General features: G+C 42.9%; 1 protein-coding gene across 1 annotated transcript in view; it reads left to right on the top strand.

Annotated features, from left to right (window-relative positions):
* The first annotated feature begins 236 nt into the window (after positions 1–236).
* LOC138638119 (probable cation-transporting ATPase 13A5) overlaps positions 237–17,402 on the top strand; it is a 611,270-nt gene continuing 594,104 nt past the window's right edge. Inside the window, exon 1 of the mRNA XM_069727143.1 lies at positions 237–327. Coding sequence (XP_069583244.1) covers positions 283–327 — 45 coding nt within the window. The 5' untranslated portion in view covers positions 237–282. The remainder of the gene's footprint in view (positions 328–17,402) is intronic.

Raw genomic sequence — 17,402 nt, 5'->3', positions numbered from 1 at the left:
TATTGAATTATTTTAGAATCACGGAAATAGTTGTATGGTGAGTATGTATATACCTTTTTTAGATTTATGTATTTTGTAGCAAAATTCCTTTGTGCTAGACCATTTTCTCCTAAACACTTAAGAGTTTCTCACAATCCACCCTGAAAAACCTGAGTTACAATCTCAAGGTGGAGCTCAAAGAGATGAAAAGGGAGGGTGTGCACTAAGAAACTTCATACTGTTGAACAAGTGACAAACCCTCAGTAGTTGTATTGGAGGAGAGGAACTTCAGCATACACTTCAATGGCCACACGCAGCATACTCAATGAGGGGCAGGAAAATGAAATGGTAAGAAAACTTTCTTTTATTAAGTACATAATGATTATTTTGTAATGCATGTTGTATGTACTTGTATGTTTTTGTCTTGAGTTACATTGATGTGTCACCTGTGCTTTCACTTATTACTGTACATAGAATTAAATCATAGAGACTTGAAGTTTTTTTTCTTCGTTCTATAAATTCTTGCTGTGCATGTGTGAATAAGCTAAAGTCCAGTGAGTAATAGGTGGTACAGTACTGTTTTATGAATTCTAATGTGCTAATCTGATTACAGCATTATATGAATAACCCAATTACCATAGATTAGTTTCTTACCCTTTTTGTTCATGATTGGTATGAACTGGTCACATGTCATAGTATACAGGCTATAAACTGAGTCCTTCTTCTTAAGAAAAACTAATATGCACAGACAGTTCTTTTTGCCTGATTTACATTGTCTAATGTGATTGTAGAACAACATAGACCCTAATGAAAATTTCTAGGTGAAAAGATATTAGGTGTCTTTATTTGATAGCTGTTAAGCGCCATAAATTTCTTGTGCTTGGTGTTGGGCTTTAATTCCATGTTATTCTCAAACCATTCCTGGCTGTCAGACATAAGTGGGGTTTCTGCGGAGAAGGTAGAAGTGGTTACTGACACATTTGTCTTTTCTTTTGCTGGATACACAGTGCTCAGCACCTATGCTTCAGTAGACTTTGGCAATCACTAGAGAATAGAGAATATATTTAAATGGGATTGAATTTTATTTGAATGTTACAAAAATTTGTATTTGCCAATATGCAGATTTTTTTTCTGTAATTTGCTTCCTCATAGATTCAGCAGAATTTTCTGAGCTTTAAAAGACCGACAAAATGTTAATAACCAAAGAAAACCATTATAATAAACTTACTGCTCACATCTGACCTCCACACCTTATTGTTCCCTGTCCGGTCCTTGTCGCATCTTCAGATCGCTAGTTTGCACTAGTCTGAGATTTCAGGGTTTGATAGGCCTAGGAGAGTTCTGCATATGTGCCCTCAAAGGTTGCAGCCTAATGTGATCCAAAATGTGATGATGACCTAACGGGTAACAGTAAGGATCAAAGGAGCTGGAGAGGTGAACGGTATAGTGAATAGGGATGAGCAAATAGCTTCGGATAATTCCTTATCCGAATAGCTATAGCTCTTACCGAACAGCTGCATTGGGGACTCAGATACTTGGATAATCAGCTGTTTAGCACCGCAGCTGCATATGTCGCAGCTGTGAGACAGTCACAACACCTGCTCTGATCCACTCATCTCTAGCAATGGCTGGTTATTTGTGAGGAATAGTGGAGCTTCTGTGTCACAGCTATCAGATCAGCTAGAGAGCCAAATAATAATAATATAATAATAATAATAATTTTTATTTATATAGCGCCAACATATTCCGCAGCGCTTTACAAATTATAGAGGGGACTTGCACAGACAATAGACATTACAGCATAACAGAAATACAGTTCAAAATAGATACCAAGAGGAGTGAGGGCCCTGCTCGCAAGCTTACAAACTATGGGGAAAAGGGGAGACACGAGAGGTGGATGGTGACAATTGCTTTAGTTATTCGGACCAGCTATAGTGTAAGGCTCAGGTGTTCATGTAAAGCTGCATGAACCAGTTACCTGCCTAAGTATGTAGCAGTACAGACACAGAGGGCTAATACTGCATAAAGTGTATGGCCAAATAATCAAGAACCACAGGGATATTCTTTTAGCATGTTTGCCTTTGGGATTCAAAATGTTTTCTACATGTAACAAAACCACTCCATGAGTGCAATACAATTATGCATGGAAAAGCTGTTTTTTAATGGTATAATGTGATCAACAACTTTGGTCACCTGTTCTTCCATCAACAGGAGTACTGTGCAGTCTGTGAAGAAAGCTACACTAATAAGATTGTGGAATTCATGTGTGGAATTCACACCTTTCTGAATACCACACCTAGTTGCATTCACAAAAAATAAAAGAAATGGTTACAAAAATTAAAGAAACATTTTTCTGCATGTAATGTGGTAGATGTCATATGGAGGCCTATATAATACTAAGCATAGCACAACGTGATACTTTTTTGAGTACTGATTACACAGTTTACACACATATGAGCTGCCCACAAGTTGTGGATTGCTACATTTGTACAGAATCAGAACCATCATCAGTACATTTATACAGCACCAGAACAAACATCAATACATGAATACATTGCCGGGACCATCATAAGTATATGAATATATCACTGAAACTACCATCAGTACATGAATACATCACATCATGTTCTTCAACTATATCAATAGTAAAAGAATAAAAACTGAAAATGTAGGCCCCTTAAAAAAATAGTGAGGAAAGAATGGTTGTAGATGACGAGGAAAAAGCTAACATATTAAACACCTTCTTCTCCACGGTATTCACGGTGGAAAATGAAATGCTAGGTGAAATCCCAAGAAACAATGAAAACCCTATATTAAGGGTCACCAATCTAACCCAAGAAGAGGTGCGAAACCGGCTAAATAAGATTAAAATAGATAAATCTCCGGGTCCGGATGGCATACACCCACGAGTACTAAGAGAACTAAGTAATGTAATAGATAAACCATTATTTCTTATTTTTAGTGACTCTATAGCGACAGGGTCTGTTCCGCAGGACTGGCGCATAGCAAATGTGGTGCCAATATTCAAAAAGGGCTCTAAAAGTGAACCTGGAAATTATAGGCCAGTAAGTCTAACCTCTATTGTTGGTAAAATATTTGAAGGGTTTCTGAGGGATGTTATTCTGGATTATCTCAATGAGAATAACTGTTTAACTCCATATCAGCATGGGTTTATGAGAAATCGCTCCTGTCAAACCAATCTAATCAGTTTTTATGAAGAGGTAAGCTATAGACTGGACCACGGTGAGTCATTGGACGTGGTATATCTCGATTTTTCCAAAGCGTTTGATACCGTGCCGCACAAGAGGTTGGTACACAAAATGAGAATGCTTGGTCTGGGGGAAAATGTGTGTAAATGGGTTAGTAACTGGCTTAGTGATAGAAAGCAGAGGGTGGTTATAAATGGTATAGTCTCTAACTGGGTCGCTGTGACCAGTGGGGTACCGCAGGGGTCAGTATTGGGACCTGTTCTCTTCAACATATTCATTAATGATCTGGTAGAAGGTTTACACAGTAAAATATTGATATTTGCAGATGATACAAAACTATGTAAAGCAGTTAATACAAGAGAAGATAGTATTCTGCTACAGATGGATCTGGATAAGTTGGAAACTTGGGCTGAAAGGTGGCAGATGAGGTTTAACAATGATAAATGTAAGGTTATACACATGGGAAGAGGGAATCAATATCACCATTACACACTGAACGGGAAACCACTGGGTAAATCTGACAGGGAGAAGGACTTGGGGATCCTAGTTAATGATAAACTTACCTGGAGCAGCCAGTGCCAGGCAGCAGCTGCCAAGGCAAACAGGATCATGGGGTGCATTAAAAGAGGTCTGGATACACATGATGAGAGCATTATACTGCCTCTGTACAAATCCCTAGTTAGACCGCACATGGAGTACTGTGTCCAGTTTTGGGCACCGGTGCTCAGGAAGGATATAATGGAACTAGAGAGAGTACAAAGGAGGGCAACAAAATTAATAAAGGGGATGGGAGAACTACAATACCCAGATAGATTAGCGAAATTAGGATTATTTAGTCTAGAAAAAAGACGACTGAGGGGCGATCTAATAACCATGTATAAGTATATAAGGGGACAATACAAATATCTCGCTGAGGATCTGTTTATACCAAGGAAGGTGACGGGCACAAGGGGGCATTCTTTGCGTCTGGAGGAGAGAAGGTTTTTCCACCAACATAGAAGAGGATTCTTTACTGTTAGGGCAGTGAGAATCTGGAATTGCTTGCCTGAGGAGGTGGTGATGGCGAACTCAGTCGAGGGGTTCAAGAGAGGCCTGGATGTCTTCCTGGAGCAGAACAATATTGTATCATACAATTATTAGGTTCTGTAGAAGGACGTAGATCTGGGTATTTATTATGATGGAATATAGGCTGAACTGGATGGACAAATGTCTTTTTTCGGCCTTACTAACTATGTTACTATGTTACTATGTTACCAGGACTAACATCAGTATATGAATACATCCCTGAAATCATCATCAATTCATAAATACAGCACACAAACCACCATATGTACATGTACATTTCCAGAACCATCATCAGTACATGAATACAGTGCTGAAACTACCGGTACATGACTATATTGCTGGAACTTCCATTAATACTGGAATACAGTACCAGATCCATTATTGTTATAGAAAAACAGCACGAGAGCTACTATCAGTAGAAGAATACAGCACCAGATTCACCATAAGTACAGGAATATAGCACCAACCTTAGCAAAGCAATACATTGCAATGTCAAGACAATTAATTTACAACTTACAGGGAGTTTTTTTTTACCTGCCATCATCAGACTGCAGGCCATACAGGAGCCACAGTACTCATAATATACTGCCAATTTCACAAATAAACAATTACAACAAGGTACCTTACAATTGATGTCTTGTTTGTATAAACACTACCTTATGCCCCTGAATACATTTATTTGCTCTCTCCAAAAAATATTATCACAAACACTGTCCTTCTTATGATTCATGACCCTCACAATGTCCTTTTCGATAAAATATTACATCCAGAATATCCCATTATATAGGGCAGCACGGTGGTGCAGTGGTTAGCACTACAGCCTTGCAGCGCTGGGGTCCTGGGTTCTAATCCCACCCAGGACAACATCTGCAAAGAGTTTGTATGTTCTCTCCGTGTTTGCGTGGGTTTCCCACGGGCACTCCGGTTTCCTCCCACATTCCAAAGACATACTGATAGGAATTCTAGATTGTGAGCCCAATCGGGGACAGTGATGATAATGTATGCAAAACTGTAAAAGCGCTGCGGAATATGTTAGCGCTATATAAAAAAATAAAGATTATTATATGAACTATGCCCTAAACACAATCTCATCATTGTGTAATCAATGCATTTAGTCTACAAAAGTCAAATAGATCCAGGGTTCGGAGCGGACTATGGAAAGAAACCCTCATAACACAATATTCATATTGGGTAACAATTGAGTCTGTCTCCAGAAATTGGTAAGAGGGCTAATATGGTATTCCCATAACAACTTTTCACGCCAGTTGGCATGTTATGAATATTGTGTTATGGGGGTTTCTTTCCATAGTCCGCTCCGAACCTTGGATCTATTTGACTTTTGTTGACAAAATGCATTGATTACGGATAACATTTCACATCGATCCTTATGTGGGTTACGGATGTGGTATACCCTCTTATCCATGTGTGATTTTCCATGGGCTGGTTACTACTTATGGTACTGAGTGTTTCACAGGAGGCTAGCGTTTGGTGTCCTTATGTATGTGTATGTGTGTTTTCTGCAAAATTTTTCTCAATAAACTTTTGTACATTTTTTATACAAACATTGAATGCTCCTGTTCTTCTCCTGATTTTGTAAGCATTTGTATGGAGTAGTATATATAGTTGCCAGGATATGGTTCCTGGACACTTTGCAATATGAGTCTGGGTTTATATATATTAACAAATAATCATTTAATTGTAATAATTTGTAATTCAACAAAAGATAACAAATATTATTATGCATGTACAAGCTATTCTTATAATAGTGGATTATATTTATCCATATGTAGCACACCTTTTAAACTAGTCTCACTATGTCAAGTGATTTGCAGTTCCCATCTCACTATGGTGCAGAGTCTTCACTCAAAACTTACTGAAAGTTTTCTTCTGCCATAGCTTGACACAGGAAAACTTGTGTTCAAGTTCAGTATATACTCACAAGAGATTAAATGAATTCAATTTTATAGGTTAAGTTTAACCCTTTACAACAAATATCCACTGTACATGTATTGCGCAAGTCAATAAAGGGTGAATGGAGCTGTCGACACATACCCAGCCGGTAATGGCTGTGACCCACAGTCAGGATGTGCCTTACCAGCTGTAGGTGAACTGGGGCTCCAGCTGCAACTGTTAATATATTGAATGGAATTGCTAAACTCTAACATGTATCGGCATAGGGGTACTGCATTCTATGCTCCCATCAGTGCCCCTGTGATACAATAACGGGGAGCTGATGGGCTGCTATGAGAGCTGGTGGTCTGTTGAAGACCTCTGTACCTATCTTTATGGAGCACCTTTGAAACCCACCTGTGGCTTAACATGAAAGGAGATTGTGATTTTTACTGTATACAGCAATATTATGATATTGCTAATAGAACAAGTATTCAGATGATCGCAGAGGACCTCTATGGTTACCATCCTGACGCATCGCCGACCCCCGATCATGTGACGGGGGTTGGCGATGACGTCTTTTCCGGCCGCCCGGCCGGAAGCGGTAGTTAAATGCCACTGTCTGCGTTTGACAGCGGCATTTAACTAGTTAATAGGTGCGGGCAGATCGCGATTCTGCCCGCGCCTATTACGGGCACATGTCAGCTGTTCAAAACAGCTGACATGTCCCGACTTTGATGCGGGCTCACCGCAGAGCCCTGCATCAAAGCAGGGGATCTGACCTCGGACGTACTATCCCGTCCGAGGTCAGATAGGGGTTAAAAATAAAGTACCGGTAACTAAAAAAATGCACATGTGGTAATACCGTGACAAGATAGGTTAAATTGATTAAAATATAAAAATAGTTAACCAAATCGGTAAACACCATAAACAGAAAAAAAGCAACTCGTCCAACAAAAAATAAGCACTCATACATCTATGTGGACAGAAATTTTTTTTATTCTGGCACATGGAAAAGGGGCGGAAAAAACAAAATCTTTATTTAATAATAATCTTTATTTTTATATAGCGCTAACATATTCTGCAGCGCTTTACAGTTTTGCACACATTATCATCACTGTCCCCATTGGGGCTCACAATCTAGAATCCCTATCAGTATGTGTTTGGAGTGTGGGAGGAAACCGGAGTACCCGGAGGAAACCCACGCAAACACGGAGAGAACATACAAACTCTTTGCAGATGTTGTCCTGGGTGGGATTAGAACCCAGGACCCCAGCGCTGCAAGGCTGCTGTGCTAACCACTGCGCCACCGTGCTGCCCATTACAAAAGCACAAAAACAGAAAATGTCCATGGTTCGAAGGGGTTAAATGTAGTGTTGAGCGGAACCGTGGATACTCAGGTTCATATCGTTCAGCCGCACTTGAGAAAAAAAAATCTGGTTCGGATACAAGAACTTGACTCAATCTTGAACCCAAACCCAATAAAAGTTAATGGAGACCTGAAGTTCATTGCTTTATAATGGCTGTAAAATGGTCATAGTAAGGACAAGGGGGCTTCAAAAGGAACGTAAATGGGGTAAGAGCAGGACAAGTGCCCTGCAAACAAATGTGGATAGGTAAATTAAAATAACATAGAATAAAAAAATTAAAATATTACAATCTTGAACCAGGAACCTGAGGAAATGTAGAGCAAGAGATTGAGGAGGAGCTGGACATAGGGGGGTAGGGAGAAGAGGAGGAAGATGAGGTAGCTAACACTGTTTTTGCGTTTTGTTTTTTATCAATTTTTTTGGGGGTACTCTTTAAACATGGAGTGTAATATTCTGGTGGCCACTCTCTTTCTGTATTCAGGCCATGAAATTAAGGAGAGAGAGTGCACGTAGGGCAATAAAAGTGATAATTTGGATGACAATACACTGTAGGTGCACTCACCTTCCGTGGATATCAATGTGACAAAGAAGGAAGGAGAAGACCGGGTTTCTCAATGTATCCGCGCTTACCACACATGATGTAAGTTTTCTTCAAAGCTTTATTGTGCCGACGCGTTTCGTGGCAATCTGCCACTTCTTTTGCACTGAGGATTTGCCATGAAACGCGTCGGCACAATAAAGCTTTCAAGAAAACTTCCATCATGTGTGGACAGCGCGGATACATTGAGAAACCCAGTCTTCTCCTTCCTTCTTTGTCACATTGTATTCAGGCCATGTAATATTCTGCAACTTTTTAGGTTGAAAACAATGAATAGTGCATCAAATAGGAGATGCAGACTTATTGCTTGTGGTGGTAGTGTAGCTGCTGCAGGGAGAGAGAAGGCACTGCTTATCTGTGTCTGCTATTTTCCCAAATGACAAAGACCATTGGATGAATGGTGAGGTTAAAACAAATAAGGTGGTTTTAGATGGGTTGGCTGAGAGTGCCTTCAGTTCTCTTGCTTTGTCTTCCAACCAGTGTACTGCTGAAAGTGAAGATTTTATATTTGCGGCCCATGGGTATCTGCGTAACACCTCACCCCCTTGCAAATAAGGCAAGCAGTCTGAGCCCAAAGTCATGCAGCAGTCACTTCTGCTTTTTGATGATTCTGCTAGCTATGGTTCTGTGTGCCATCCACCTGGCCCTGACCCACAAGTGGAAGAGATTGAGTGCATTGATGCCCAACCACTTGTTCAGATTGAAGATGAGTACATGGGAGGGCTCATGCACATGGTAAGCAGACCACCACAGCCCATCTCTGATGCTGATGAAACACAGGTGCCAAATGCTGCAGCTTTCTACTGTGTCTACACAGGCAATGAGGGTAGGGGTGAAGATTGGGTGGAACATCATATGGAGGATTATTATTAATATTTATCTTTAGAGCACCATTGATTTCATGATTCTGTACATAAGGATGGGTTACATACGATACGATACAATACACTTTATTGATCCCGAGGGAAATTTTGGTCTTACAGCAGCGTTACAAACAGTATTTCAAACATTATTTTAAACATTACAACATTAAAAACAGCATTACATAAAGTAATTACTAGACACAGATCTTGTACATGACTAACCACATTACGTAACAAACAAATTTGGGTAAATGCTGGTACTTAAATCTCTGATCATTGCCATTAGTGTACCAGCCATAGGTCATTGTTGTCTTTCACCCTTAGGGAATTGGTATATATCCCCATAGCAGTGGGCATAAATGATTTCCTGAATTTCTCCTTCTTGCACCTTAAGGTACCTTCACACTGAGCAACTTACCAACGAGAACGACAACGATCCATGACGTTGCAGCGTCCTGGATAGCAATCTCGTTGTGTTTGCCACGCAGCAGCGATTAGGATCCTGCTGTGACATCGCTGGTCGGAGCTAGAAGTCCGGAACTTTATTTGGTCGTCAGGTCGGCGTGATTTGTCATGTTTGACAGCAAAAGCAACGATGCCTGCAATGTTTTTTCATGGAGCAAACAACCAGCGAGAACGATAAGTACGTCACTGAATCGCTCCTGCATCGTTCTGCTGTTGCCGTGTTTGACGTCTCCTAGCGACCTAAACAGCGACGCTGCAGCGATCGGCTCATTGTCTATATCGCTGCAGTGTCGCTAAATGTGACGGTACCTTTAGTAGGAACACAAAACACAAAGATAAATTACAATGAACAAACTAATAGTGACAGTCAAGTACAGAAGGGAGAAAACCCTACCCTTGCAGCCTTACATTCTACAGAATAATGATGGAGTCAGTTGATTCATCGGTTGCAGCAGCATTGGTGTTGATGATGTGGTAGCAGGGTTATTGCAAGCTGTAAGCTGTGCTGAAGACATGGGCTTTCAAGTTCTGCTTGAAAGTTCCGAACGTAGGGCCACATAATTCTACAGGAGGGGGGATACTCGGGAGTAGTCTTTCAGGCGATTGGATGAGGAATGTACGATTGTGGTGAGAAGGAAATCTTGGGAAGACCAGTGATTACGTTGTGGGAGATTAGTTCATAGGCAGATTATGAACCGTTTTCTAGGTCAGTGTTACTATCTTGAAGTTGATAATTCGTGGAATTGTAGACAATGAAGGGATTTGCAGTGGGGAGAAGCAAAGGAGTAGCGAGGACAGAATTGAATTAGTAGGGCAGCAGAGTTATGGACAGACTGGAGAAGTGTGATAATAAAGTCAAGGCTATCTGTGTAACATCGGCAGTTTGGAGGAAGAGGTGGTGGTCATGCTGCCCCAACTATACAGCAAAAGATGGAGCAGGGTACAAAATCCTTTAGCCAGTAAGTTAGCTGTTCTTTAAGTGCTGACGCTGGCCACTACCTATTAACTTGGCTGCTATTGTGCACCATGGTCGGCCCCAGCCATTAGGTCAGCTGCTTTTTAAAGGCCAACGGATGACCCTAGCCATTACCTTGGCTGCTACTGTGCACCACGGTCGGTACCTAGCCCTTAAGTCAGTTGCTTTTTAAACACCGATGCCATCCCCTAGTAATTAACCTGGCTGCTACTGCGCACTGCGACCTGCCCTTTGCCTTTTCGTTGTCCATGTTGCATCCTCCTCCTACAATGTTTCCTCCACCATCTCCTCATCCAGTCAAAAAGTGCAGACAGTGTATTAGCACTTTTGGCATTCTCACCCTGCTGCTGCTTGCCTGTCTGCTGTGCAGCTTCTCTTCTGCCTTCTTGTTCCCCACCTCATATGCAATGTACCCACAAGGTGGAACTCCACCTTGAATATGCTGAAGAGTCTGTGCGAACAGCAGCACAGGATTGCAGTGGAATTTCAGCTGCAGCACGCAAGGGTTAATCACTATGTGGAACAACACCACTTCAAGACCAATGAGCGGGCTTTCATTCGGGAAGTGTGTGCCATGGTGTGCTCCTTCGAGTACTCCACAAACATGGCCATCACTGTTACCATAACACTTCTATGTTTCTTTGAAAAAAACTGCTTCAGGCGATGATGGATGAGGTGGTGGTACAGAAGGAAGAGGTGGATGAGGAACTGTGACCATTAACACCATTAGCAGGATAGTCATCCACACATGGCTTGGAGGATGGTTTACTATACCAACAGTGGCCATGTATGCATCTCTCTAGCCAGTTTTTGAGGATGAGGAACCATGTTCAAAGCAGGGTGACTACAAGCACAACACGCCATCCTTACTTCCGTCACTGGTTAGTGATCAGAAAATGTGGGAATACAAGTGCATTCTGGCAGACGCAATACTGACAGCATCCTCACCTGACAATAGTGGCTCAGTGGAAGTACAAGGAAGGAAGGGAGGAAGAATTTGCCAATGCAGCTGGGACACCAGCACCAGCTCGAAAGGGAGGGTTAGCATGTGGAAGATGTGGAAGATTATTTTGTTTTGGTACCTACTATGGATGAATGAGCGCTAAAATGTTCAAATGCTCGTTACTTGAACTGAGCGATTCCTCATACTCGGATGGTCAGATACTCATTTAAAGTAACAAATATTATGGGAGTCAATGGAAAATCCAAGTATTTTTCTGGCAGGCTCTAAAAGGAGGTCTGGGGGCAGTGAAAATGTTGAAATGAATGGAAAATGCTGAATGGACGGAGAACAGAATGGGGAAGACATCTGGAACCATCTCTGACTCTGAGATTGCTGCTGAGAACAAAGGTGTCACACTTTTTTTCCACTTTAAGAACTGACAATAAAACATTCAAAATCGAAGAGAAATTGGAGTTTACAGTAAAAAAAATTAAGAAACATTCTTTCCTGTTCTGTATAATGACTTGTATATAAGGTAACATTTAAAAAGCATTTTAAAAAAATATATTAATTTAAGCAAACCTCAATTGAAATGTTTATAAAAAAAATGGAAATTTCGGTGTAATTTATGAAGGAAGCAAGAGCTGGCACAAATATGATGGAAGAGGCACTCAGATACACCCTGTATTAGACATAAATGAGGAACTCTGACATATTTTGTTCAAATTGTCATGCAGTGGTACTCCTATACTCATAAAGGCTATGCACTAAGTGCAAAGCCTGCCAATTATTACAAGCACGGTCATCCATAGATCATTGAAGGCAACAGCCTGCGAGCCTCATTCAAATATTGAAGATTAAAAACACTTTATGTGCTGTTGTCATCTAGTGGTGGGAAAAAGTTCATTTTTATCATAGTGAAACTGTCAGCAATTTCTGTTGACATTCAAAAGTGCCTGTCTGTTTTCATCCCCCCATACAGGCAGCACTAAAAACCCGCTCAGACAAGACATTAATGGCAGGGCAGTACAACAACTTCAAGACATAGAGGAACAGCTCATGCCAGATGTCAAACTTTGAGACCCAATAAGTGAAGGTCGCAAAGCAATTAGGGTGTACGCTGGTATGCATGTATTGCTTGGCCATCTTTAAAAACTTTGCCCTCATTGTCAAAAATACCTGGTTATGAGGGCCTTGACTCTGGGAGTGTGTCATGAAATAGGCCCTGGCCTTTGACAGTGTACCCCTGCTTTTGCTGTACCTGTTGTGTGTCTCCTTTGCCTCTCCTCTTAGGTTGGGCATGGGCTCATTGCCACTAGCCTTATCTGATGGGAATTTTTCCAACATATTTTCCACAATTGTATATACATATTAGTACTCAAAAACAACCTAAATATCCATAGGTCACACTCCATATATATCATATCAACCCAGAACCAATCACAGAACAAGGAGTGTATATATAAACTCAATAAAGTTTATTCACAACAAATACATAAAAATTATACAGGTATATACTGGATTAGGGTTGAGCGACCTTGACCTTTTTAGAGTCAAGTCGGGTTTCGCGAAACCCGACTATCTCAAAAGTCGAGTCGAGTGGAATCGGCCGATTATCGCAAAAAGTCGGGGATCGACCGAAACACGAAACCCAATGCAAGTCAATGGGGGAGCATAGTCGGCAGTGAGTAGAGGCCAGGAAAACATGTACAGAGCCCATTTTAATGGCAAAAACATCCATTCTTGTTACTGAAGCTTGTCAATCTTAATTTAGCTCACAATAATTTTAAGGCATTTGAAATTGGGGGTCATTTGGCTAAAGTTGTGGGGGGTAGGGCTGGTTCAAGTAATTACTGGGCCCAGTAAATCTGGACCACGTCACGGCAGTGGAGCAGGGAGAGATAAGTATTTCAACTTTGCAAGTGCTGTGATCCTGAGCAAGCAGGGGGGGCCCCCTCGTTGGCATTGGCACTGGCACAGGGCCCCTCAAAGTACAGCGGTGTGTTTGCACGGCGGGAGCGCCTCCCACCGGCAGCAACACTTTTGCGTACTATGAGGGGCCCTGTGCCAGTGACATCGCCAACGAGTATTCCTCCCCCCACCTGATAAAGGAACCTGCACCTTCATCTGCACCTTCCTCTTTGTCCCCGTGTAAGGTGGTATGGTATGCGGGAAGGTGGGACCTGACTTTCAGCAGGGTCACAATCTTGCAGTGTAGCATGCACGGGGAATGTTGCGTTATGGGTCAATGTACCAGCAGACTCATCTATCACTGGCTGGGCAATGGGCAGGATGAGGAGGAAACACAGATATAGGCCCAAAGAATAAAGTGGGCTAAATGCAGTTCAAAATTGGTAACAGGACTAACCAGGGGGCATTGTTTTATTCAGTGGAGGACAACTGGAATGAGAGGCTGACACAGAGAGTAGGCCCAAATCTGTAAGTAGTCTAAATGCAGTTCAAAATTGGCAAGAGTAGTAAACAGGCGGCACAGCTTAGTTCACTGTAGGAGAACAGCAAGGAGCGGCAGACACAGATAGAAGGCCCCAACCCAACTAGTAGGCCCACTGCAGTTTTAAAATTCCGATAGGCTGAAAACCAGATAATTGTAGGTCATTTTTTGTAAAGAGGACAGCTGTATTGAGTGGCGCAGCCAGACACTACAAGTAGGCCTTAAACCACAAAGTTGGCTCGACGCTGGTTTAAAAAAGGTTACATGGGTACACGTTCTGCATTGTTGTGCTCAGTGGAGGACAATTGGAAGGAGGGACCGCAGAAAGACTTTGTAGGCGTAAAATTGCAAAATAGGCTCTATGCAGCTTCGATTATGTGGCAACCTGGAGAACACCTTGGAGCGGCAGACACCGTCTCTACGACCCAGACCCAACTTGTAGGCCTAATGTAGTGTTGTTTCAACAACTACTTAAGACGAGCATGAAGATTGAAGCAATGGAGAGGAAACCTGGAGAACACCTTGGAGTGGAAGACACCGTCTCTACAACCCAGACCCAACTTGTAGGCCTAATGCAGTGTTGTTTTCAACAACTACTAAACAAGAGCTTTAAGATTGAAGCAATGGAGAGGCAACCTGGGGAACACCTTGGAGTGGAACACACCGTCTCTACACCCCAGACCCAACTTGTAGGCCTAATGCAGTGTTGTTTTCAACAACTACTAAACAAGAGCTTTAAGATTGAAGCAATGGAGAGGCAACCTGGGGAGCACCTTGGAGTGGAACACACCATCTCTACACCACAGACCCAACTTGTAGGCCGAATGCAGTGTTGTTTTCAACAACTACTAAACGAGAGCCAGAAGATTGAAGCAATGGAGAGGCAACCTGGGGAACACCTTGGAGTGGAACACACTGTCTCTACACCCCAGACCCAGCTTGTAGGCCGAATGCAGTGTTGTTTCCAACAACTACTAAACAAGAGCTTTAAGATTGAAGCAATGGAGAGGCAACCTGGGGAACACCTTGGAGTGGAACACACCGTCTCTACACCACAGACCCAACTTGTAGGCCGAATGCAGTGTTGTTTTCAACAACTACTAAGCGAGAGCCAGAAGATTGAAGCAATGGAGAGGCAACCTGGGGAACACCTTGGAGTGGAACACACCATCTCTACACTCCAGACCCAACTTGTAGGCCGAATGCAGTGTTGTTTTCAACAACTACTTAAGAAGAGCCAGAAGATCGAAGCAATGGAGAGGCAACCTGGGGAACACCTTGGAGTGGAACACACCGTCTCTACACCCCAGACCCAACTTGTAGGCCGAATGTAGTGTTGTTTTCAACAACTACTAAACAAGAGCTAGAAGATCGAAGCAATGGAGAGGCAACCTGGGGAACACCTTGGAGTGGAACACACCGTCTCTACATCCCAGACCCAACTTGTAGGCCGAATGCAGTGTTGTTTTCAACAACTACTTAAGAAGAGCCAGAAGATCGAAGCAATGGAGAGGCAACCTGGGGAACACCTTGGAGTGGAACACACCGTCTCTACACCCCAGACCCAACTTGTAGGCCGAATGTAGTGTTGTTTTCAACAACTACTTAAGAAGAGCTAGAAGATGGAAGCAATGGAGAGGCAACCTGGGGAACACCTTGGAGTGGAACACACCGTCTCTACATCCCAGACCCAACTTTTAGGCCGAATGCAGTGTTGTTTCTTTCAACAACTACTAAACAAGAGCTTTAAGATTGAAGCAATGGAGAGGCAACCTGGGGAACACCTTGGAGTGGAACACACCGTCTCTACCCCACAGACCCAACTTGTAGGCCGAATGCAGTGTTGTTTTCAACAACTACTAAACGAGAGCCAGAAGATTGAAGCAATGGAGAGGCAACCTGGGGAACACCTTGGAGTGGAACACACCGTCTCTACACCCCAGACCCAACTTTTAGGCCGAATGCAGTGTTGTTTTCAACAACTACTTAAGAAGAGCCAGAAGATCGAAGCAATGTAGAGGCAACCTGGGGAACACCTTGGAATGGAACACACTGTCTCTACAACCCAGACCCAACTTGTAGGCCTAATGCAGTGCTGTTTTCAACAACTACTAAATGAGAGCTAGAAGCTCGAAGCTATGGAGAGGAAACCTGGGGAACACCTTGGAGCGGAAGACACCGTTAGTAGGCCCTACCGAAGTAGTAGTAGTAGCCCCAATGCAGTTTTCAAATTCCTATAGGCTGAAAACCAGACTATTGACGCTCAGCTTTTTTAAAAGGAGGACAGCTGTATTGAGTGGCGCAGACAGACACAGGTAGTAGGCCTTAATCACAAAATTTGGCTCAATGCAGTTTAAAAAAGGTTACAGGGGTACACAGGCAGCATTGGTCTGTTCAGTGGAGGACAATTTCAATTATGGACCACAGACAGAGTTTGTATGCCTACTATTAAAAAAAGGATGCTCTATGCAATTTAAAATAGGTTCCAGGGGTACACGGGCAGCAGTAGACAGGTCACTGGAGGACTAGTGGAACGAGGGACCGCAGACAGGCGTAGTAGGCCTAACATAACAAAATTTGGCTGTAGGCACTTTAAAATTGGTTCCAGGGGTACACGGGGAGCAGTGGTCAGGTCAGTGGAGGACTAGTGGAAGGAGGGACCGCAGACAGGCGTAGTAGGCCTAACATAGCAAAATTTGGCTGTAGGCACTTTAAAATTGGTTCCAGGGGTACACGGGCAGCAGTAGACAGGTCACTGGAGGACTAGTGGAAGGAGGGACCGCAGACAGGCGTAGAAGGCCTAACATAACAAAATTTGGCTGTAGGCACTTTAAAATTGGTTCCAGGGGTACACGGGCAGCAGTAGACAGGTCACTGGAGGGGCTAGTGGAAGGAGGGACTGCAGACAGGCGTAGTAGGCCTAACATAACAAAATTTGGCTGTAGGCACTTTACAATTGGTTCCAGGGGTACACGGGGAGCAGTGGTCAGGTCAGTGGAGGACTAGTGGAAGGAGGGACCGCAGACAGGCGTAGTAGGCCTAACATAACAAAATTTGGCTGCACGCACTTTAAAATTGGTTCCAGGGGTACACGGGCAGCAGTAGACAGGTCACTGGAGGACTAGTGGAAGGAGGGACCGCAGACAGGCGTAGTAGGCCTAACATAACAAAATTTGGCTGTAGGCACTTTAAAATTGGTTCCAGGGGTACACGGGCAGCAGTAGACAGGTCACTGGATCACTAGTGGAAGGAGGGACCGCAGACAGGCGTAGTAGGCCTAACATAACAAAATTTGGCTGTAGGCACTTTAAAATTGGTTCCAGGGGTACACGGGCAGCAGTGGTCAGGTCAGTGGAGGACTAGTGGAAGGAGGGACCGCAGACAGGCGTAGTAGGCCTAACATAACAAAATTTGGCTGTAGGCACTTGCAATTCTCTTGCAGGGGTACACAGGCAGCATTGGTGTTGTCAGCGGAGGCCGATTGTAATGAGTGTCTGCCAGTTAGTACTCCAAAAAAATAAATAGATGTTAATGTCTCGCATTACAACAAAACCAAAACACAAAAGGGTGGAATACTTAGGTACAGGGGTGG

This window comes from Ranitomeya imitator, chromosome 5 (genome assembly GCF_032444005.1).
Source record: "Ranitomeya imitator isolate aRanImi1 chromosome 5, aRanImi1.pri, whole genome shotgun sequence".
Lineage (NCBI taxonomy): Eukaryota > Metazoa > Chordata > Amphibia > Anura > Dendrobatidae > Ranitomeya > Ranitomeya imitator.
This window is presented reverse-complemented; position numbering and strand designations above follow the sequence as displayed.